The sequence below is a fragment of the Centrocercus urophasianus genome, unplaced genomic scaffold, assembly GCF_019232065.1.
Source record: "Centrocercus urophasianus isolate 14NV4802_14NV808 unplaced genomic scaffold, USGS_Curo_1.0 seq_10, whole genome shotgun sequence".
In the NCBI taxonomy this organism is placed as follows: Eukaryota; Metazoa; Chordata; class Aves; order Galliformes; family Phasianidae; genus Centrocercus; species Centrocercus urophasianus.
The window spans coordinates 74,508-98,992 of record NW_024884142.1 but is presented as its reverse complement, the minus strand read 5'-3'; the positions used below and the strand labels follow the sequence as shown (position 1 = coordinate 98,992).

The 24,485-nt window shown below is 48.4% G+C and overlaps 1 protein-coding gene across 1 annotated transcript; it reads right to left on the bottom strand.

Moving 5' to 3' along the window:
* Nucleotides 1-686: 686 nt before the first annotated feature.
* HADHA (hydroxyacyl-CoA dehydrogenase trifunctional multienzyme complex subunit alpha) lies at nucleotides 687-24,452 on the bottom strand. The gene is made up of 20 exons (XM_042823724.1): nucleotides 24,340-24,452; nucleotides 20,017-20,058; nucleotides 19,858-19,928; nucleotides 19,122-19,255; nucleotides 17,758-17,896; nucleotides 16,647-16,766; nucleotides 16,459-16,561; nucleotides 14,268-14,390; nucleotides 13,381-13,499; nucleotides 12,508-12,564; nucleotides 9,629-9,738; nucleotides 9,026-9,160; nucleotides 8,349-8,520; nucleotides 7,597-7,683; nucleotides 5,957-6,097; nucleotides 4,639-4,707; nucleotides 3,256-3,451; nucleotides 2,267-2,381; nucleotides 1,582-1,727; nucleotides 687-1,213 (listed from the first exon to the last, which is right to left on the bottom strand). The coding sequence occupies exons 1-20, from the start codon at nucleotides 24,425-24,427 to the stop codon at nucleotides 1,068-1,070; spliced, it is 2,313 nt and encodes a 770-aa protein (XP_042679658.1). The 5' UTR covers nucleotides 24,428-24,452; the 3' UTR covers nucleotides 687-1,067.
* Nucleotides 24,453-24,485: the final 33 nt, after the last annotated feature.

Here is a 24,485-nt window from a genome sequence, read left to right as displayed (position 1 = left end):
CTCAGTGCAGAAGATGGGAGGGTGGCATAGCACACCCAACACTGTCCCTGTGTCCCCAGGGCAAGCAGAAGCAGCAGAGAGCTCCCTTGTGGGCTGCCACCTCCCCGGCCTCACGGCAGAGGTCGTGTCTCAACTCAGCTCTACAGTGCTGGCTTTGAGCAGAGCACAAACCCAGCACGGAAAGAGCAATGAGGACCCTGCTTGGCTCTGCTCGGGCTGGGAGACAGACCTGGCACCACAGCGAGGGGGAGGCCGGCAGGGCTCTGAAATCAGTGACAGGTGCAGAGATTTAAAGCCTTTTAGTTTAAATTGAGCTCTCCCCACGGGGGATCCTTCTGGCCTTTGGCTGCTTGATTTGCAATTACAGGCGGGTCCATCTGCCAAGATAACACTGGCAGCAGCGCTCGGGGCCAGACAAAAGAGCCGGAGGCTCCTCGCAGGCACTGATGGATGGCGGAGGTGACAGAGCAGGGCTTTGTTCTGCACTGCTGGCCTTTTTCCACTCCCCCCTTGCTCTCCCCTTGGTTGGTCTCACAGCTCAGCAGGCTGCCAGCAAGCGTGGGCGGCCCACCACATAGCGAGAGGACCCCTGAGGATTGCCTGAACGCTTTATTTCCACCCCACAGTGGCTCTGTTCTTCAGTGCCAAGCGGCTGAGCCCCAGCGAGAGCAGATGAGAAGCAGGCATGGAGTCCAAACCCAGGAGATGGGGATTTATTGGTAGAGGTTCATGGAAAGGGAAGGCCCCAGGGCCAGTCATGTGGAGGATGGTGCCTGCCAGGCCCCAAGAGCACTGGTGGGTGCAACATGGAGGTAAACGCAGAAGGAATTCTCTCTCAGCCACCAGGCTCACACAGGTGCAGGACGGATGCGGCCAACACACAGCAGCTGATAAGGCACTTGAAATGAATACAAGCCACAAGGCAATCTGCTGCCACCCTTCTTCCTTCCCTGCCTCCCTAGGGTGCTTTGCAGATTAACCTTAAAGAGAATTGGAGGCGGTGGAGCACCAGTGCCCCCGGGGGCTCAAGCTGATGGTGCAGCACAAATGGGCATCGTGGGCCACGCTCACTGGTGGAACTTCTTGCCTGGGTTGTTGGCATAGTCCAGCAGCAGCTGGCATGGTGTGAACTGGCTGCCATAGACGGCCTCGTACTTCCGCAGCTTGTCCACCAGCTGCTTGGCACCATAGGAGTCCGCATACCTGAAGGGACCTGGGGGGACAGGGGGACACGTGCTGAAGGAGGGAAGAGCACCGAGGCTTCTGGAAAGGTGACAGCACTGGATTTGGCTGATATGCCACAGAATCCTTAGAGTTGGATGGGACCTCTGAAGGCCATCCAGTCCAACTCCCCTGCAATGAACAGGGACAGCACAGCCAGATCAGGTTGCTCAGGGCCTGATCCAGAATGGCCTTGCAAATCTCCAGGGATGGGGCATCAACCACAGCTCTGGGCAAAGTTTTCCAGCACTTTTTCACCACTCCATAGTTTTTCACCACTCTCACTGTAAAAGGCTTTTTCCTTATATCTAACCTAAATCTGCTCTTTTTAAGCTTGAAACCATTTCCCCTGACACTTACCTCCCAAGCAAGGTGGGAAGCCCAAACCAAACACAGCACCAATGTCTCCCTCCACGGGGTTGCTGAGGATCCCCTCCTGCAGGCACATGGCTGCCTCGTTCACAAACCTCGTTACCAAGCGCATCTGGATGTCCTCATCAGTACAGCTGCAAAGGAAAGAACATCTTTCAGGGCTGTGCAGCTCGAGACAGTAGTTTAACAGAAGAGTATGTGAAGAAAGAAGTGAAGGGACAGGGGAGGGGAGGAATCTTTTCTCATTGGAGCTGTCCCCAGCCATGTGAGGTTAAGCACTGCCAAGTTCTGTGCTGTGACTCGAAGCAGGCACGTAAGAATGCAAGGAGTTGAGCTCCCAGATGGGAGACATTTCAGCATCAGGCTGCACAACAGGTCTGACACATGAAGGCCATGGTAACCCACCTGCTCTGACAAACCCAGCCACCACAGGAAGCCTTTCTGTAAAGGCACTCAAGCAAGGCTGATGAATTCAAGGATGCTCTACGACACACATGGGCTCTCCTGAGCCAACAATCTGCTCCCCTACATGGTAGCTGCTAACAGCAAACTGGCATCCAGAGTGACCCCGTGTTCAATGCTATCTTTCAAGGCTCCTGGTGCAGACGTTGTGCTTGGAGCCAGGAGGAGCTGGGCATGAACCACAGCACCACTCAGTGCTGCAGGTACTCACACTTCAGGTTTAGCCGGCAACTTGAACTGCGCCAAGATCTCATCCATGCCAGAATTCAAGCTCCTGTTTTTTACCCCCTCCTGGTAAATGTAGAAACCCTTCCCTGCCTTGCGGCCTGCCAGGGAAAAAAAAAAAGACAGTCACATCCTGCCATTTGTCTCACATGCTCACAACACCTTTGCCTCTGACTTCATGACTCCCACTTCTGCTAGCGTGACCAGATTCTCTCAGCACAGGCAGCCTCTGCTCTTCACAGCAAGACTGCTTGCTGCCTCACCAAGAAGAGGGGGAAGGGGCTCATGGCCAGCTGTCTCCTTGGCAAAATGCTGCCACCTGTGCCAGACCCCAATGCCTTCACTAAGTCCAGAGGACACCCAAATAACGTCACCATTTGCATGGCTTCGGCAGCAAAAAAGATGCAGTCCTTGATCGTAGGAGCAAGGGACAGAGGACAAGCTCTGAGTAACTCTAACTGCCAGGTTCTGGTCACAGCAAGGGTTGTTTGGAGGGTGAGAGGTGCCACAGCCCAAGTGCAGGCCCCACTGCTGCACATAGCTCCATCCTGGCATACTCAGAGGCACAGCTGACTCTTGAACCCACCAGGAAATAGCTTCTACCATATGGACAGAGCCACTGCCTTCCTTCACATGGAGCTTCTATAAACCTCAGGTCAGAGCTCGCTTCATTTCAGCACATTCATGTTTTCCAGACACTTGCTTTTCACGTCCCTGCACGTGCAGATCCAATGAAAGAGATAGGCAGAGCTTCGTGGCATCCTGCTTGCTGCTTTTGCTCTAGGCAGCAGAAGTCATTTCTGCAAAGGAAGGTCCCAAGGCTTACTCAGGGTACAGCTTCCCATCCCTTTCCTAGGACTGCTCTGTCTGCTCTCACCTGAAGCAGAAGAGGCCGATGGATGCAAAGTACTTTTCCTTGGGGAAAAAAAAAAAAAAAAAAAGGAAATGTTGGATTACAACAGCCTAACACCTCACCTAAGAAGCCCTTCTGCACCATGAGCTTGAACAAACCGATGCTGCCACCTCCAAAGCGCTCGCCGAAGGCCTTGCCGAGATCCTCAGCCACGTGTGTGGCCACATCCACACCAACCTCATCAATCAATGTGGCAGCACCCACTGGAAAGCCAAAGGCTGTAGAGATGGCATCCACCTTCTTTGGGTCAATACCCTCCTGCAGGGATAGAAGGGAAAGAAGTGAGATTTCTGGAAACCCACTGTGAGGGGCAGAAAAGCTCGTCTGGGGTCACAGACTGTGACAAGCCCCATTAGCTGCTTGACAACAGAAAGAAGCAGTGTAATTGTGCTCCTAGAGCTCCCCTGACTTTGTGCAAAGAGGAAAACCCCAGGCACCAGGTCTCATCAGACCAGATTACATCCAAGAAAAGGCTGAAGATAATCACAGGCACCAAGGCTGGTGCCTCACTTCATTCATTAACGCAGTGGGATGCAAATTCCTTATAGGTGGCACCAAGTTCCATGCAGGACAGGACTCTCTTCTGCAAGATTGTTTCAACAGAGCAGAAACCTGCCCAGCTCAATCCCTGAACAGGGCAAGGGTAGGACGTGGTGGCAGGGATTTGCTTGTTGTCTCTGTGTGCTGTGACATACCCTGCTGAGGACAACCTGACTCTTAGCCCACAAAGACTCTCTCATGCCTGCTCTGGTCAGCAGCAGAGCCAAGAGAAGCCTGTGTGTACACCCCTGCCTTGCTCCCAATCATTATTTGAATGTTGAGCACGTAACATTGCCCTCTGCTTTGCAGCCCTGTACTCAGGGAGAGCTGCCTTGCAGGCAACGCATGGCACAACACAGAGCAGACCGTAGTGCAGATAAAGGGGGTAACCTTGCAAATGCAATGCACACTCTGCCTCATATGTACCCTAAATGGTTGGAAGTCTAGATCCAGCACTGCAAGAATTGTCCAAATGAGCTTCCCAACCACTTTAGTGAGAGAATCCACATCTAATAAAGAGTCTGAACAGAGAAACTGGGCCAAGGGTTTGGAATCTTGTAGAAACCGATCATCAGACTTCAGTGGAATTTTATACTCAGTGAGTATTTCCAAGCCAGGATCTGGGGAGAAAACCTCTCCCTAGCAGACACCAGGAGGGGGCTGGTTAGTAAGGGCTAGCAGTTTAATGTGTGGCTCTGCAGGTTCAGCTGCATGTCAAGGATGTTGTGAGGAGACAGCCATTCTGTGGGTTTACTTTACACCAATTAGTTGCCTGAGCTGCTCCTTGTCTTGCAGGCTTACCCAGTTTCCCTTCTCATCCAGAACTTGGACCAGACTGACAGGGCAAGGAAGCAGTAGAATTTACATTACTATTTGATGGACACTGTAGCCCATGGGATACACACCTGGAGAACTCTGCCCACTTCTGCCAGCATTGGCCCCAGGCACCTGGTGGTGTAGAAACCAGGTCCATCCTAGGGAGGAAGAGCACAATAGGAAAGCAGGTGAGAACAACCTGCAGGGACAAACTGCCTCTATCAGCAGTGCAAAAACTGACTTTTACAGCTCAGGCTGCAGTTCAGGCACTGACACGCATGGCAGAGACACTCAACCCCATTTTAATGGAATGCAGTCAACTCCCAGATTGTCCCAACTTCTATCTATGGGACTCGTCAGTGTTTAAAGCTGTAACAGTTTTTCCCTGGAAATCCCCACAAAGCTTTATTTAAAATAATGCCTGGAGGACCCAGGCAGGTTGCAGAAGTCACCAAATCCAACAGGGAGATGATGAGAAACACAACTGAAACACCAACACCAAGCACAACTGAAACAGGTGTAAACTTGTTCCATCTCCAACATTGCTTGCAAAGTCAAGAAGCAGGAGACAGGCTACAAACTACCATTCCAAGAAGCATCTGATGTGAGGGAGAGGGTTGCAGAAGCAGCACTGTATCCCCACGGGCCTTCAGAGATGCCTGGAGCACTTTCTGGCAGGCCAGTTTTCCCAGCATCACCAGGGAGACCTGCTCTGCATTACTGGAGCTTCGCAGGCTAGTGAAAACACCAGTCCAAAACTACACTTAGCAGACTGACACGAGCCTGCAGGCTGAACCTCCCATGCAGCTGATGCAGTACTGCTGGCTGTCAGCTACTACAAGAGCACAAGACCAGCACTGTTTTGAGGGCTGTGTGCTCAAGAGAAGCCATAAGCCTAACGCTCCATAGTGGCTTTGACACTCTGCTGCTTCCACCTACAGATCACAGCAGTTTGTTCTCAGCTCCTGCCTCTCCTCTCCCCCTGCTTTGCGTAACTCTTCCTCTACACTTGCACACCTATCAGACAAAATTTAGATCCAGGAAGAGGATGGTTACTGCTCACAAGCTCCCCTGTCCCTGCAACTCCCCACACAGAAGAGGTGGAGGGGTCCTGCCCACACTCTGTTCCATCTCTGATGTCTCTACAGACTGCAGCCTCCTAGGAGCTCCTTAGAGCAGGGATGCAGCTTCTTGTGCTGACCCACAAGACTTCTCCTGTGTCTCTGGCCCTTCAAGGCAGCTCCAAGGGACATCTAAAGGATCAGCTAGGCACCTGTCTTCTAACCTCCATTTTTACTTCTCTGATGAGTTGCAATGAGTTATCCACAGCCATGTGAGCCTTGTTTCAGTGCACAAGCCCACTCTTATTTATAATCCCAACTCGTATTTAGTGTAGTGTTCCCTCACCTTTACCACAATGACAACTTTGCCTTGTTTGAGGCCAACAGCAACAGCAGAAGCTGCTGTGTCCTGGGATGTTTTGTCCGTAGTGATGATTTCCAGCAGCTGCATTTTGTCAACGGGGGAGAAGTAGTGCATCCCAATCACCTAGGCAGGAGGGAGAGCTCAGGGTTAAGAAACACTCTGTGTTGCACTGCAAAATACTGGAAGAAAAAAAAGTCAAATGCCCAGCCACAGACTTTACTACATCCCTTTCCAGTGGGAGGACTCTTCCCCTCTCTCCTCAGCTTTCCCAAGGAAGCAGCAGCACACATCCCACAGCTTTTGCTTCAGCGAGGATTTAGATATGATGATTATAGGCTCAAGAGCACGGCTCAACCCTCTGCTAATGGTCTGGCAGCAAAACTTGTTGACCTGTCTAGGAATCTCAGCTGAGCTCAGTCCCCAGGTGAAGCACAGACACTGTGTGACATACAGGTGCTCTCTGACCTGACCTGGGAGAGCAGCGACATGCTTGGGCAGTGCTCCTTCTGGAGCCTGGATGTGGAGCAGCAGCGAAAGAAACAAATATTCAGCAGAATCCTTGTGTTCTGCTAGTAATTTTTTTTCTTGGGGGGAGTAAAGGAGGGTGATAAAGCCTACCTATGGACAAGAAGGCATGCTTTCAGCAACTAATTACAGAGATAAACGTAGCCTTCCTCCAGAAAGAGCGTTTCAGAGGTGATTATTTGTCTGTGTGCCTCATCCTCCTAACAGGTCCATGTAATCAGGACGTCACCTTCATGCCTCCTGGAAGCTACACTTGGCACTAAGATCTGCACAAAGTCAGAGGCACCTTGAAGGACATTTGCAGTCTGCAAAACTAATTAAAGAAACTACTCTAATTAGTTAGCTGATTTCCTATTCGTTTCCCCATACAGAGTCATTACACAGACAATTTATTCAGCAAGAGGATGTTATTTGCAAATGAACAACTAAGATGGAATTTGCATTTCCTATGCAACTAAGGTCTGAACAACAAACCAAGAGACTCACAAAGGTCACAGAATCCTGCAGCAGTGGGAAGGGCATGCTGTTACTCTGTGACCCTTACAGATATCCATGAAACCTGTACAGTGAGATGAGCAGCTTGGGCAACGCGCTGCCCTGGGCAAATTTTAGGCCATTTTAATGAGTTGAGGAAACCAATCAAGGGCATCTCTGCTTTTGTATTTGTGGAATATTTTCCAACTGATCTCCAGAGCTTCCCTTTCCTTCTCCTCAAGATCCTACTGCCTCCATATCCTATCTACCTCAAAATCTCTGTGCTTGCTCCTTTAGTTTCAGCACCCCTGAATTCAGCTTCCAGCCTCCAACTTCTCTTCTCTTTTTTCGCTGCCAGATCAGTGCCTTTCCTTGAGGAGGCACATTCCCACTGTGATAAGTCACTCCTACATCTAACCAACCATTAAAATGACTTAGGTTTCCCTGTCTGGAGCTTTTCTCAGCTTCAGACTTCTGTAGCTTCTCTGCCCATGTGGGCATTAACACGTTCCAGGGAAAAAGCAGAAGATCCCTGCTCTGCTCGCCCACAGCAAAACCGTTTTGCCACTACAGACAACTCAGCAGAGAGCAGACTCGCAGGCTCTTTGGTACTGGGTACTCACCTTGTCTGGCCTCTGGCTAACAGCAGCAATTTGGTTGATTGGGAGGGCAGACGTGTTACTGGCGAAGATACAGTGAGGAGGGATCACCTGTGGCAGGGGGTGGAACAGACACTTTAAATGCACAGCCTTCAAAGTCAGATGTGATGAGCAGAGTCTTAGAGACCAGTGCTAGCACAGAGCATTCCCAGCACCTGCTAACGCCTGAGGCATGAGGATAATCTGATTTTCTCTGCCAGTGTTATAAGTTTATTCTAAGCCTGGCTGAGTTGGCCTGCTGATTTCCACTGGGGGTCTGCAGTATCAGTCAGTCTCAGACCTCCTGTGACTCTGCAGTCCACTGTAACCACACTGGGTGCTGCAGTGAGGAACATCAGATGAGCACAGGACAGCTGCTTTAGCAAACAGTTATTTCCCCAGTTGTGCTCTTGAACAGAGAAGAGCAGTGGCAGCAAGCCAGGGATAGGCAAAGGACAAAATGTGGAGATACCAAAGGACATTGTCATTCTGTCTCAGAAGAATGGGAGTTTTTCTGGAGTAGCTCCCAGGAGTCAGAGGATATTAGAACTGTCCCCGTTAAGCTTAGAACTAATGACTCCTTATTCACAGACAGGGAAGTCTGACCTTGATGCTCACCCATGTACTGAAATGAGTAACCTGCAGCACAAGATGTGAGAAATCCATTGGGCAAGAGACCCCGAGTTTCCACCATACAGTGGCCATGACTGGTGTAGCTGCTCAAAACCAATACTCACGGCCTCCACTTCCTTCAGCACTTTGTGCTTGATGTTAATGTCCTCAAACACAGCCTCGATCACCATGTCTGCTTTCTCAAAGCCCTTGTAGTCTAGCTGGCCTGTCATGTTGCTGAGAATAGAGTCCCTCTCAAACGATGTCAGACTCTTCTTCTTCACCTTGCCATTCAGCCTAGGGAAGAACATCTGTCAGAGAGCCTGCAAAGGCCAGCCCAGACTGCTAGATGTACACTGTGACACCAAGGATATCCCTACCTCCTGGAACAGGGACCCAAAATACTATCTCCAATTCAGCAGGACTGTCACTGGGCTATCCTGCCGTCTGGAAAAAGGAGAACCCTGCTCACACAACTTGGTATATCAGCCAAGACTACTCCCACCCACCTTAGCTCTATAAGGTGCTGATAAACCTAAAAGCTAATGCAGTCATCACTTAGGTGGTCCACCTACTTTAGGGGCTAAGGCTGAGTGCTCTGGGTCTATTTCATAGCAACATCTCGGCACTCTGCATAGGACAACCTTACATGAAAATATTTCTTTGACATTTGATGGTAGAAGTGTCCAGAGGAACAGAGGTGTCTGTTTCTGTCAAATTTCTGACTGCCAGCAAACGAAGGAACATTTTGACTAAGGGAAGTCCCATCCCATGCCAAGCAAACTCCTGCAAGCTCACATACCCCTTGAAGACTTGCTGCTGTCCTCTGTCCAAGCCTTGCTGCGTTGTGTCTTTCAAAATGGTCTTCAGCCCTTTATCCACTGAAACCTGGGCAATCCCAGCTCCCATGAGCCCTGCTCCCAGCACTGCCAGGGTCCTGTAGTGAAAGTGTGTGGGGGGAAAGCATTCAAAGCTGGAAATAGCTGAATTTCCACACAGACAGAGTCATAGAATCACTAAGGTTGGAAAAGATCTCCAAAATCATAAAGTCTAACCACCAACCCATCACCACCATTCCCACTAAACCACATCCCTAAGTGCCACATATACCCTCTTCCTGAACAGCTCCAGGGATGGTGACTCCACCACTTCCCTGATCAGATTTCCAATGTTGGACCACTTTTTCAGAGAAGAAATTTTTCCTGATATCCACCCTGAATTCTGTCTATCCAGGCACTATTTTTCAAAAAGCAAAAAGACTTAATTTGCAGGTGAGACCTCAAAACTACAGAAGATTAACATTTCCAAGGCTGGAAATCTCTCTTCTGCTTTTCAGGACTCAAGGTTTTGGCCTATCAGCAGATGTCCTCCAGCTTCTCCTTCAGACCCCCCACATTTCACTCACTTGACCTCTCGCTGAGGTGCTCCAAACTTGTTCTTCTTGCAGCGCACCTGCCCATGGTAAAGTCCGATCAGAGCCTTGGATTCATTGGTCATTGCAAGGTGGCCAAAATTCTGAAAGAAAGGGAAGAGGGAAGCAAAAACTTAAGTCTTTGACAGCTGTCACACTTCCAAGTGTGGATTAAAACACATGGCACAGCCACGTAGATGAGTCACCTGGAAATGGAAGCACAAAGTACGTTTGTCCTCCCTGCACAGGGCACCTTTTGTGCTGGGCACGGCTCACTTTGCACCATGACCTCCCATACAGGCCAGCAGTAAGGAACTGCTTGCTCAATGCCATTTCCCATCAACAGCATAATGTAAAGATACCTCTAACACATGCAAGTGTCTACAGGAGCAGGAGTCTGCCAGGGAACAGAAGCAGCCATCATTTTGGTGTGTCCATCTTCTTCTTTCCCCACTAACGCATTCAAAACTCATTTCCACTCATCCTGGGAACCTCCAAACACTGGCAGGGTAAACCAGAGGTGAAGCTGCTGCCTCGCCACCTCTGAGGGTCTTACAAATGCAGGAGGCACTTCTGCTTCTCCCAGTGATAATAATTTACAGACGTGAGACTAGAGCAAGAAGTGACCCTTTCTCTCCCACGTGCATCCTGCACTGGCCAGGGCCATCGTCCAGCTGCTTCCAAGTGAAAGGGTCCTGCACTCAGACTTTGAGAACAATCTCTAAAGGCCAATTCTCACTGACAGCAGGACTCTGATGCTATTTTCAGATGATCACAAAGAGGCCACAAAATCAAAGGCCTGCATAATCTCTCAGCATTCAGCATGAAAGAGGAAAGGGGACATGAAGACAAAAGGCAGCATACGGCGACTGCAAGCTAATGATGTTGTCTGAGCCAAATCAGCTAGGGAAAAATCACTGATATAATGGAGTGTGCAGCAGGCAGTATCTTCCCCTCACTGCTGTCCTCTGAGTTAAAGGCTTGTTAAAATATCAGAAACAAGAAGATTGGAAAAGGATCTGTGATTCTCCTATCCTAAGGGAAAGGAGGAGGCATTAGAAAAGGCACAACACAAACTCTTGGTCTTTAGGGCTTCCTGGTAAGATCTTCATCCTGCTGCTATTAGGAAATAAACCACTCATTCTTTTCTGTAAGGAACAGAGTATCCTGAGTCTTTTATTCAGCATCAGATCAAATGTGGGTGGAATGAATAACTAGAACAGACAGTTCTGGGGGTGCATCTAGGAGGTCACTGCTAAGGTACAGGGCAGACAGCTACATCTCAGACCAGGACTTCACCACCAGAAGAGAACAAAGCAATCTACTACAAAGCACGAGAAACTGCTGGATGTGCCAGACAGCAGCATGGAAAGCTGATGAAGGCTGCAGACAGTGCTATGTGAGAGGGCTGCATTTCAGCAGTGGTGAAGGAGCAGAGATGTGACAGATGGCCCAAATGCACAGACAAACAGATGGGAATGTTGTGAATCTTGTGGGGATCCATGACTTGCAAAGCTAGCAGTGCTCAGGTAATGACATCAGAACTACTGTGTGAGGCCAGGGTTACCTCATCTATATCAAAAATACTAAGTTTGAGTAGTGTATGGGTGTTGCAAAATTGAGACCAAAGAGAAAAAACTAATTATTGAACAGTTATTGGTGCTGAACTGAACAAATATGGTAGGGAAGTAAAGAACTGAATGGAAAGGAAGGACAAAACAGGGGTTTATTTCACAGAATCGATGAATCACAACCCCATTATTTCCTATCCTGCCACTGGATACCAAAGTGTGCAGCTCTTCCTTCCTTATTGCTGCTGGTATTTATGCACACTGGTGATTTATGCACCCCCCTGAGCATTCTCTTCTCCAGGCTGAAGAGTTCCAGCTCTCCAATCATTTTTGTGACCTTTTGCTGGACTCAGTCCAGGCTCCTCTGCCTGTGCTGGAGACTGAGGCTGCTCCTCTCAAGGGGCAGAACTTGGCACTTCCCTTTGCTGAACTTCACATGGCTCCTGCCTGCCCAGCTCTGCAGCATGCTGAGGTCGCTCTGAACGGCCAGTATTAGCAGTACTCCCACTGCAATGGCTGCTAAATAAGGCCAGTTCCACTGAGGCATAAGGAAAGAGAAGTCTTGTTCTGTGTGAGAAACCACTACTGAAAACAAACAAATAAAAGCACCACAAAAGCATCCAATGTTCATGAGTAACTGAAAGTCATCAACAAGTGAGAAAGGACCAGCACAAACTACTTTGAGCTAGAAAAATCAGACAAATGGCAAAAAAATAAGGGAGTAAGAGACAACATCCTCAGCAAAGACAGTGGTGAAGAAAGGTGTCAGAATAAATTGAGTGTTGGTGAAAATGGAAGTTTGCTCTTGGGAGAAATTACTTGCTTGCACCAAACTAGCTGCAAAAACTCCTGAGAATGACATCACCAGAGCCACATCCTGTAGGTTACCTGTCCCATGTGTCAATCAGAACAAACAAATACTGCTCAGATATACAGAGAAATCAAACACAAAGTCCTGCTACGTGAAACCTAGGTCAGTGAACTCAGCCTGATTATTCTCAGCCCAGGAAGAACAAACAGACAAGAATGAGAAGAAGCACAAACTGTTTTCACAGGTGAAGAACCCTGAATAAAACCAAAAAACTAAACCAGAACAACAACGACAAAGAAAAAAACACAACACAAAACCAGTTCTGTTGCTCAAGATAGGCCTTTTCCACAGCCCCCCTTGCAGAAGAGTGGGCAGGGATCCAGGCACCATTTTGGGCAGCCTGTGAAGAGTATTATCCTTTGTGTGCACGGTTAAACTCACCACACAACTATACAGCTTATTTACTGCTACCAGGGATCTCATCTTCTTACCTGGGATTCAGTGAGGTATCCAATGTCCTGCCCCTGATCAAGACCAGCCTTTACAACCTATTTAAAAACAACAAGAAAGATTTCCCATGATTAAAGGCATGTCCACCAACAGCTTTAATAATTGCTTAGCTGCACCTCCTGTTCTCACCAGTGACCCCTCCCCAGTATTCAAAGGGCACTTCAAACACTGGGTCCTGTCCATGCTGTTCAAAGCAAAGTTAAGGATCACCCTGTCCTAGCACAGAGTCAGGACCATGGCAGTGAGTTTTCTGCCAGGTTGGTATTCACAGAAACCTCATGGATTCAGTAGGACTCTGCTCCTGTAAGGTCACAGCTCTGTCAGAGGGTGACATTCACAGGTTTTAGAGGTGAAGTCATTTAAAAAAAAAAAAAAAAACAAAAATCCAACCATGGATAATGTCTGTAAGTAAAACAATGCCTGTGCTAGTTACAGAATTTACATTCTGTGGGGTTAGTGCTAGGAAAACAGCACTAGTTTTACTGACAAAGTTTTACAGACAAAGAATTCCAAGCTAAGCATTCCTTCTCTTGGGTTTCACAGAATCACAGAATGGCCTGGGTTGAAAAGAACCACAATGATCATCTAGCTTCAACCCCCCTGCTATGTGCAACCAGCAGTCCAGGCTGCCCAGAGCCACATCCAGCCTGGCCTTGAATGCCTCCAGGGATGGGGCATCCACAGCTTCCTTGGGCAACCTGTTGTTCCAGTACCACATAAATTGGTCAAAATAAAGCTCAGTACCTATGGCTTGGCTCAGAGGAAGGAAACACCAACCCCCTGCCTGTTGCCATGTTCTTTACCCCAAAGATCCACCTTCACTTAGGTTTTTTATGTCTCACAGTGGGCATTACCTCAATGATTTTCAGTGGAGCAGGGTACAGCCCTTTGGTTTGCTTCTGAACTTTGCTCTCCACTGTCTTGTAGACTTGCTGCCTCACAAATGGAAGAGCCATTGCATAGTCTGTTATCTCTGCAAGATGGAACAAAGCACATCTCAGCACAGTGCTATGCCTGTGACCAGCCTTAAAATAACTAAACCAACAGTTAAAGAGTAGAATCATAGAAGGGTCCTTAAGGATCACTGAGCTCCAACCACCCTTCTGTGGGCAGCATTGCCAACCACTAAACCACGCTGCCCAGGGCCCCATGCAACCTGGAGGTGTGACTGTTGTGTAGCTGCAATAGGAGCATGCACCAGAAACTCAGCTAGTCACAGGCAGCATGATCTGCTCAGCAGGGCATCTGTGGCTTTCTCCATGGACAAGTCTCTTCTAGGACTAAAGTTTCCTCCTAATATAACTGCAAAGCAGAACTCAACAGAGAGATGTCAGAATTTCCAGGCTCTGTTGACTGCTTAAGGGCACCACTAAAGAGGATTGGCACAGGGCAGATCAGCGTGCCACTCCTCACCTAATTACACAAGCTGTGTACAGAACTTGAAACTAGAAATTTGAGGTTGGACAGTCCTCTGAAGGCAGCTGCTCCTCTCTTCCCATGAGCCTGGATCCCTTCTAGGGTGCTTTAGAAGCCATCAGGCACAGCTCTGGCTACTTGAAGATCAGATCTGCACAGCAACCTTCTAACTACCAACCCACCTGGCTTGGGAGAAAATTTACAGCATCAAATAACTTTGCTTTGATGGCAAAATTGAGTAGGAGCATGACCTTATCTCTGAGAAGCAAAGCTGGGTTAATATTCACTGCAGTTCCTTGGCTTGGGCTGCGGTGCCCAGACTTACTCTGTACTAGTCCTTTTGATCTCTTGGCAGACACAGTCTTGTTGGCTAACCCTCTAGCAAAGCCAATTGCTACCTCCTCCAAGTACTCAATTGTTCGTGCTTCTGGAGCCTTCACACCTGGCCCTGTGAACAAAAGAGAAGTACTGAGGAAACAGCACAATTTATCATTGACAGAAGCAGCTCATGTGGAGAAGAGAGGGTGTGACAGCAACAGGATATTCCTCTGAACTGCTGCCACTTGGTCTCCCTCCCTGCTTTTGACTTTTCTCAATTCTGAAGGTCTCCAAGACATTTAATGTTCATTGTGTTTATACAGAAATGTCAAAATATCAAATCCCAATGGAAGCCAATAGCTGTACACCGATTAAACATGAACAGTAATTTCAGAGAAAAACAGAAAAGCTTTGGTTGGATGGGAACATGGCCAGACAGTCTGACCTACTGCTCAAAGCAAGGCCAAGTTCAAAGTCTGGATTTAACTTGAGAATTCAGTCAGATTGCTCAGGAATGGCCTGAGGAATTTGGGGCAGGCTCTGACCATCTCCAAGAATGAAGATCCCATCACCTCTCTAGATCCTTCTTTCAGTGTCTGACTATAAAGACCTTTCCCTGCTCTGCAACCTGCAAGGAACATCCCCATCCAACTGAGAGTCAGTCAGCTATTCAGTGTCTGACTATAAAGACCTTTTCAACCCTCTTGTTGCAGCTTGTGCCCTTTATCTCTCACTCTTTCACTCTGCATAAGGCACCATGAAAATCTTAACAGAACTCAGGTTTTCTGCCTCTCTCCCTCTTGTTGTGCCTCTGCTTTCTTATGTAGCACAGAAAGTCTGCACAACTGAGGTTTATCAACACTGCTGCCATCAAACACACAGACAACAGTTACCCAAAACCACATCCCTGAAAACTACCTGTACTGCATCCAATGTCCAATAAACCCTCAACCTTCAAGTGCAAGAAGTTTCTCACTTGCTTTAGCTAGTACTACATATAGCCACACCTAGCCTCAACATTCTAACTGCTGCAGTATCCTAGCCAAGGGAGCCTCAAGCTATCAACTAAAATATGTTCTATTGTATAAAAGGCACATGCCAGATTTGGGCACACCATTAAGCACATCAAGAGAATGCTGTGGAGCTCCTAACTGAAGGAGAACTGCTTGCAATTCATGAATCTGCCTCCTAATTAATGCTATCTCTTTCCTTCAAAGCTTTTTACAGTCAACTAAAGCATCACCCCAGCTAAATACAGCTGCTTTCATGCAGACACTGAAAATGAACATGAGAGTACTTGTAAGAAAGCCCATTGGCACTGGGTGCTATTTGAAGGAACAAGAGATGCCTCTAATGCTTGCATATCATGTTTTTTGTGTTTCTTTTATGTCCTAATCTGGTTTGAGTCAAGAATGGTAACACATTTTCAAAAAAGTCAGATCTGCTTTAGTAATCACTGATACAAAAAGCCACTCTAGTTAGCTCTTAAAGGCAATTCACACCTAATACATACAGTGGTAAAGCTTCATCAGCAGATTTAACTCCTGCCTGAGTACCACAGATCTATTTTATAAGTGAAAACAAAGCTAATAACACCTCATCCAGCTGGTCTGAGACAAGACACGTGTGAGCTTCCCTTGCATTTCTCAGGACAGACAGCAGTACTTTTAAAATATGTACATACATTTTCTTCACATTCAGGAGCACTTGGAAGTGCAATCTGCTCTGCAACCTGCAAGGAACATCTCCATCCAACTGAAAGCCAGTTAGCAATTCAGAGTGCCTAAGCTGTGGGAGCTGGCATCTCAGGATCTTGCCACTGGAATTAACATCTGCATAGGCATTGATCATCCATTCTTCCACTGCAGATAGCAATCTGTTCCTCTGACATGATAAATGAGGAATGCAGGTTCTCAACTATAGCATTAGTTTAAGTAAGAGAGCCAACACGCCTGCTGCTTTCTATGCTGACCTTCCCCTGCTCACTTAGCTTTAGCCTGACATTTCAAGATCCTTGTGCCCATGCTTCAGCAGTGGGAATGAAGATTATCATGCAGAAAATGGTAACAACTTTGCAGTCCACATGCTCTGCTCCACCTAGACTGCGGCATCCATGGCTTCTTCCCCCATTCAAATGGAGAGGTTAACCAATAGGCAGCAGATCAGCTTCCCAGCAACTCAGAGGCACCATGTCTGACCTAGCGGGTCCACCAGCTGGTCAACCAGCCCCATCTTCTTTGCTCTGTCAGCATGGATGTTCCTCCCAGTCAGCATCATATCAAAGGCAGCAGGAAGTCCCACCTGGAAGCGCAGAAAGAGGACTTTAGAAGAGGGACTATATCATGCAGCAGAAGAAGCTGCAGCATGAAGTTTTTCTCCTGCTTACCATCTTTGGCAGCCGCTGAGTCCCCCCTGCCCCTGGCAGGAGTCCCAGTAACACTTCAGGTGTTCCCAAGATTGTTTTCCTGTCCTTCGTTGCTATTCTGTAGTGACAGGCAATGGCAACCTTAAAAAAAAAGGAAGGGACAACTGAAGGTTTCCCTGGGAAAGACCACAGAAGAAGTGGGCACCCATCAAAATATGTTTCTTGTACATACTGCTTTGGCTTTCCTCCTAGTTCTATCCTGAGTCCCTAACTCAGCTGCTCAAATTCCTTCAGTACTCATTCATGGCTTCTTCCAGCACACTCAGGGCTAATGGTAACTGACACAAACATGAGACTAACAATCTGAATCAAGCTATTTTCAAACCTCATTAATTTAATTCTCATTGAGACCTTTAAGGGCTACAGTCACTCACTGCATTTAAAGCAGGATCCCATTTACAGATCAACCATGATATAATCACTTCTTCACCAAGTCCAGATCAATCACCACTGTGCTTGTAAAGATGCGACTGCTTAAGAAGTATGCAAGCAACTTAAGATTATTCCCATGATGTTGTTCCACTTTAGCAACAAATTTGCTCTACGAGTTACTGCAGTCTTAGTTTACAATACACTGAGTGGAGATTATGAAGCAGATATTGCACCCAGCCGAAGGGGCAACAAGGGAGAAGGGCATGCAGGCCAGGGTGCAGCCTGGCCAGGTTCCCCACACTCATCCCTCCCACAGGAACCTTTAAAAGAACAGAAGCTGCTGGGATGTGAGACTCATTTCCAGCCTGGACTCTGCCAGCAGTACTTATGCAAATTCAATGCCTGCTGGAAACAGCCTGTTTGCCCCGGGATGCTCTCATCTCAACATTATTCTGGCCCACACACACTGTATCTGCCTACCTGTCTTCTGACAGAAGCAGGAAAATGAGCATGGCAGAGCTCTGAAGCTCAGAAGCTCCAAACCATTAACTTGCCACAAACTCATTTGAATGGATGTAATGAATCCATGCCAGGTCTCAAAACCCTCACAGGGCAGACCTGCAGGCATCATGTGGGGAACTTAGAAAACCAGTGCTACCAACTCCCACTGCTGCTTAGCAGGCTCAGAACTGCTCAGTACCTCCAGTCCTCCTCCCAGGCAGGAGCCACTGATGGCAGCAACTATGGGCTTTGGAGACAGCTCAATTTTTTCCAGCATCTTCTGTCCTTCCTGAGAGAGCTGAGTCACTTCCTGAGAAGTCTTGCAGGCCGCAATCATGCTGCAGTGAGGCAGAAAGGCTGATCAGAACTGGAAAAGCACTGAGAAAACAGCAATAAAATGGAGAGTGCTTCAAGGAGTTTGCTCCCCTTTTCCCACCAAGCTCCAGTGACTGACAGACAGGCCAGAGCTATTCAGTCCCACAGTCTTAGATTAACTGACAACGCAGGAAGACTACTAAATTCAGTGGGTTAAGTCACCACAAGCTGACACTGGTTTGTGCTTGCAGGCAGTGAATGAGTTTCCTTGTGTCAGGGCTTTGAAAGGCTTTGGGGGAGAAGAGGAAGGGGTCATAGGAAAACTCAAAGCACTTGCCAGAAAGGGTGCGGGGAGAATCCAGGATCACTTTTTAGAGAAGCAGATGGCCAAGGCTCTGATGCTGCACTCTGCCAATTAGAGACTCCCTCAGCCAATTATTCCCATGGAGGCTAGAACTGTGTGCCAGGCAGGCACAATTCAGCAGGCTGGCAGTGCTGAGGCCAGCAGGCACCTCTTAAACGCAGCCTGTCCTTTTGCTCTGCTCTCACTACTCCCTCCTTCCCACCATATCACCTACCAAGTGCCTGGCCTTATTCAGGAGCAGAGCAAAAGGTAGTAAGTTTTTTTTGAAAGGCTGGTTTGTCATTTACCTTCCTGAAAGCTGAGAGTTTTCTGGCTTTAAATGTCTTTAAACAATAATTCTGCCCTGCCTGTGGTCAGGACTAACAGCACTCCAGGTCCCAGTGAGAGCACCCACACACCCTGTGAGCTCCCCACAGCCAACGGCCTGGGAGGCTGCTTGGATGCTTCACATGGCAGGAAGCCAAGTCCTGCTTCATCGAGGGGCCGTGCTGGCAGACAACCAGGCACTCAAACCCAGCTTAAATGAAGCTCTGCATGTAAATTGTCTGCCCTTGTTGTGTCCCAGCCCAAAGCACAATGCTAACCCCAGAGCCAGGAAAGGAACTTTCCTTGGCTGCACCCCAGCACGCAGGAATGAATGACCCAGTGCTACAAGCAAATCGAGTTTAATGACAAGCCAAGCTCCTTTTTATCAAGGTCCTGACTTGGTCTGATCAAGCTCCACATCCGGTGCACAAGGATTTCACACCCAGCCTCTGCCTCACCCCTGGGGAGATATCAGTGACAAACTGCTCAGACTGCACAGCACACCAGGACTCTGGTCCTGGTTACCAGGCTTCAGAGGAAACACCATCAGCATAACTTTGTAAAACCCATAAACTTACTCAATATCTGCTCCAGCAATAAAAGAACCTGGCTTTGAAGAGATGAGGACGGCACTTTTGACTGCTTCATTGGCCCAAATCTCATTCATTACTTCAGTAAACTCTGCATTCAGTTGTTTGGATAGAGTGTTCACCTGAAGGCAGCAAACAAACACTGTAAATAGGGATTGCAGGAGATGGTGGAATTTAACCTGATTAAGAAAACATGCATGGAAGACAGTCTGATTAAAAAAAAAAAAAAAAAGCCAAGGCCAATGGCAAACCTGAGTGCATTTTCTAATGTGTCAACAGAAGGAATAGGCCACTCAGGAATTCACTCAGCCTATTGCTTGGTATAATTACAATCACACAATCATTATGGTTGGAAAAAACCTCCAAGATCATCGAGTCCAATCATCAACCCATCCTCACTGTGCTCACTAAGCCACGTCCCTCAGCACCACATCTCCACGTTTCCTTAACACTTCCAGGGACAGTGACCCCACCACCTCCCTGGGCAGCCTGTTCTAATGCTTCACTGCTCTTTTGGAGAAGAAATGTTTCCTAATATCCAACCTGAACCTCCCCTGGTGCAACTCCAGGCCATCACCTCTCACCTTCTCATTAAATGCCCAAATGCTCACTTGTCCATTTTTTTATTTAGTTCACAACTTTGAAAGGCTGCAGGTTAGGGATGATCTTGGTCTGAAATCACAGCGCTTTCAGTGCCTCCTCTGCACTGCAGCTGAAACAATACCTTTGAATTTGGTGTGTTGAAACGTACAACAGCAACATCTCCTTTGATATCATAGCTCACGTGGGTTCTAGCTGGAAACAAAGGGAAACACGTTATCAGCTTATGTTCAATGGGTTTTAGGAAAGAAGATGAACTTGCATAAAAAATCTTCAAGCTTACCCTGAAGAGCACTGGAGGTGGAGACGTTACGGCAAGCATAGCCTAAAGAAAAGATGGTGCAGAGGTTAAATGAATGCTCAGCAATCTCAGCTGCAGGGTCCCTTGTGAATGTATCCTCCTGTCTCCCCTTGTGCCAAGCAACGTTACAGGAAATCCTGCTCATCAGCCTGCTCCTTCTGTAAGGCTCTGTGCTACCACCAGAGTTCAGCACACTCCATGCTATGGAAGTGACCTTCACACACAGCTGCCACCCTGCAGCTTCCAATACAGGAATGCCAAGCTGAGGGCAGCAACCAAAGCCTCATTCCTCAAAAGCTGAGGAGAGACAACAGAGGCAGCACACGGGGGTGTTCTGCCATCAGGGTGCACAGTTCAACACAGTAACCTTCAGACCTTGTTGCACTTTGGGGAGTTTGAAGCCTTCAAGTTACATTCTCCATAGATCAAATAACTGCCCTACAATACTCCTGCAAAAATACACTTGTGCCTGTGACCTGTGCCAACACAAGCATTACTTCATAGACAGCAGGGAGTGCACCTGGAAAGCCAGAGCAAGAGCACACGATGTTCATTCTCTCCCCCATTCTCTATCAACTAAATACCAGATCCATCCCTACCAATTACAGGAAGAAGCACCCAGACAAATTTGTTTTGTTTCAAAGCACTCCAAAAACTCAGACCACCATACAAACAAGTTCTGCCTGCAAGTGAAACCCCAAATTTCCTTTTTCTGCTGAGAAACTGTATTCTGTCCAACGACCTGCTGCTACACAAACGAACCCCAGCTCTGTTCGAGTGACCTTGATCCTGACCAACAGGATCTTCTACTGCAGACCTATGCTGAATGGCTGCCAAAGCTGCTTCTCACACCACAGTGCACACCTACCAATGGTACAATTAGCTGGGGGAGGTACATTGCCTAGTGTTGATAGCACGTTCAAGAGGAAAACAATCCCTTTCCCAGCAATCACGTGGAAAATTCAGCAGAGGAAAGCTCGCAATCCCTCCCTGCACCCCACCAGCACCTCAGTCCCCCCACAGCCCCATGACAGCTCAGGGCTGCAGCTCCCCTGCACTTCGACCCTCCTTCCACCCCGCCGCAGTGCTGGCAGCAGGCTGTGACCTTTGTGCTCCATTCCTCAGGTCCCACACGCACGCAGGGCTGCACCGCAGGATGGAAACTGTGCGTCGCTCTGCGCCCAAATGCCATCTTATAAACAACAGATGAATGGATTTCCACTCCAAAGCTGCTCTGAAGTATCTGCAGGCCACAGCGTGGCCCAGGTTGCAACTCCCCTAAACTTTTAGCGAGCTGAAGACAGGTATTTCTGAAACTAAGCACACATTTGAGCACAGTTTGACAATAATCTCTTTGCTGGAAGATGCTCCTCGGCATCATACTCTGCACTTATAACTCAGCAGCATTTTAACCTGGCAAAAACAACCTCAGTGTTCTGCCAAGAAGACTGGCACTGTCTGAGCTCTTTCATTTTAATCCTGCATTACTTCTAGGCATATCAGGAAGGAGAATTAGATCAAACGAATCTCAGTTGCAAAGCAGATGATCGTGTTCTCCTTCCACACCCGCAACCAGATTCTGGTAGAGCAGGGACAGCAACACCTCTCCCCAGTGCTTACCAACAGTTTCCTCCACTGTATGACCCCAACTCAAAATAATAAGAAGAAAAACCTGAAATCATGAATTCACCTTATCCTACAGCCAAACACGTTTTCCTCTTTCAAATTCCTTCACACAAAACAGACTGCTTTTGAGAAAACCTTACACCTTGAATTCTACTTTGCTTTCAGGTTTAGCAAAACAAAAGATAGGAAGAGGGGGAAAAAAATAATCAAGGGCAAGGCTGAACAAATCTCACCATACTTTAAACACAAACTCTTTGGGGAATGCTTGTGTCACAAGAGTAAAAGCAGCTCAACAACCAAGCGAGATTTCATCAGCCTGAGAGTCTTTTCTTTTAAATCCCAGCACACTTGTGCTTTTAGTTTCGGAATGTGGAAGATATTTTCCATGTTTACTTGGTCACAGTCACAGCACATTGGCTTGAGGAATCAAATCATTCAGCAACAGTGCTGGTAACTTGCCAAGATCAGAGCCAGAACCCCCCCCCTCTGTGATTCTGAAGGAAACAGCACAGCATCAGGCCAGATGCACTCTTCTGTCATGTCACTAACGACTCACAAACTTTTGAACATCGACCAATTTTGCCTACTTCATTCATTCCAACTGAAACACGGTCTGGAGAAAGAATGCTTCATAAAAATTGCTCTCAGGATTCAGCACAGAACTTCAGATACAGCAGAGAACAGAAAACACCTCTTTCCTGACAGCTAGCCATGACCTATTTCCTCCCACTTTCTTTTCTACCATTTCCCTGCTACTTCCCTAGCCAGCACTTCCCCACGCTCACCCAGAGATGGCAGACCACTGGAGCTGGGAACAGGATCCATAGGTGGCTGAGAAAAGGCTCCTCGTAGTCCTGAACTAAGCTGAGCAAAGCCAACGAGCTGCAGCACTTCCAGCCTCTCCTGTAAGCTGCAAGATGGGAAATGTCTGGCACACTGAGCCTCACTGTCCCCTCCGGGAAGCTGTCAGCACACGTAGCTAAGCAGGTAGGGCTTGCTCCTGTGCTTTTCTTTAGCCTACTTACTGCCTTTTGCATGCTTTCTGGCCTGCCCTAGCTAGGTTTGCATGCTGCTTGATAAATGCTTTGTTGCAGCAGAACAACACTATTAATTATGATAAGCAACTGCAGCTCCAGGACTGCAATGAAGAACATTACTAGGAGAAACAAATCCACCAACGATGGCCCCAGAAACCTCTGGAGCTCCCACAGTTCTGCTCGTTATCAACTGCAGCACTCTGCTCCTGCAGCAAGTAGGTCGTGCACAAATTTGCTCCAACACCATACAAAGACAGGCATTAAGTCCTAGGAAACACTGCTAACTTCAGCTCCACATCCATAGAAGATTCTAAGGCCCTTCAGAGCACAAAATTGGCTGCTTCCAAAAGCTTGAGCTTTGTTCTCAGATCTTATTCGGACTCCTGGTGACTTCTCTCTTTGGAACTTCTATAGGGAAGCACCGCAAATCAGTTCAGGGAGCAAATGCATAAGGGAGAAATGCTTGCACACCAGAATTATGGCAGATGTGGTGCACCAGAGGTATTCCCCAGCCATCTGAGGGCTCCTGGCACCCCCAGGTGCGTGCAAATGGGTCCCTAAAACAAAGATCTGAGGTGCTATGAGAGCAGCCCCAGGAGCCAGCCAGACACCCAAAGACATGGGGACAGCCCTCGTGCACATACGCAAGGACACAAGGACAGCACTGTCACTTCAACATACACCATGGGACACCTCCAGAGCCACACAGACACTCTCCCAAATGCACACATGTACAGAAGACATACAGAGAGCAGCTGTTCTGGATAGGACATATAGGGATGTATATCCCTATATATAGGGATACCACAGCTCCCCAGGACATGGGGACACGCTGATATCTCCAATTGTGAGGACACAGAGGCTGCAGGAGTGAGATCTTGGCATGGCATAGCAGTTCCCTCAAGGAGGCACACACCCAGGAGCCCCCCCCCTCATTGGGGCCCCCTCACCACATACCTCAGCAGCTCCCATCTCCACCAGCCTCCAAGATACATACACTATCCTACATACCTATCCAGTGACCTCCTCACATCTCCTAGGAAGACTCTCATGTGTGGACACACCACTTCACAGCCCCTTTACTCCTGATATAGCCCTAATGAAGCCCTCACCCAGTGGGAACAACGGGTCTTACAGAATCACAGAATGGCTAAGGTTGGAAAGAACCTCAAGGATCATGAAGCTCCAACCCTCCTGCCACATGCAGGGCCACCAACCTCTACATTTAATACCAGACCAGGCTGCCCAAGGCCCCAGCCGACCTGGCCTTGAACACCTTCAGGGATGGACGGGGCATCCACAGCCACTGTGGGCAGCTGTTCCAGCACCTCAGCACTCTCTCTGTAACAAACTTACGACTCCCCTCCCCTCGTAGATCCCTCTGGTGACCCCCATACAACGCCTTTTCCCCTCACAGCCCCCCTGCTGTCACCTCCAAACATCAGCACACCGCCCTCCGCCCCTCACAAACACCTCAGGTGCCACCTGCACACCACACCCCCCTCACAGTGCCATCCCCACGGCCCTTTACCCCTCACAAACCCTCTTGCGAGGCCTCTACACCCCCCAATCCGACCCAACCACCCACCATCTCACCACTGAGCCCCCTCCTCACACACGGCTCCCTCCCCCCGCGGCTCACCCTCAGTCGCCAGGCGACAGGGCGGGCAATACTTAGCGGCGGCCGCGAAGCGCCCCAAGCTGCCGATAGCGCGCACTGCGGCCGCCATCTTCGATGCGCGCGAGGTCGAATGAGGGAGAGGCCGCCAGGAGAGGGGGCTTCGAGCC

Coding starts and splice junctions, on each gene's coding strand:
- HADHA (XM_042823724.1), bottom strand. CDS start 24,427: ATGGCGGCCGCAGTGCGCGCTATCGGCAGCTTGGGGCGCTTCGCGGCC. Junction 20,059..24,339: donor CTGTCGCCTGGCGACTGAGG/GTGAGCCGCGGG, acceptor TCTTTTCTTTAG/GCTATGCTTGCCGTAACGTC. Junction 13,500..14,267: donor ATCAAAAGGACTAGTACAGA/GTAAGTCTGGGC, acceptor TCCATCTTGCAG/AGATAACAGACTATGCAATG.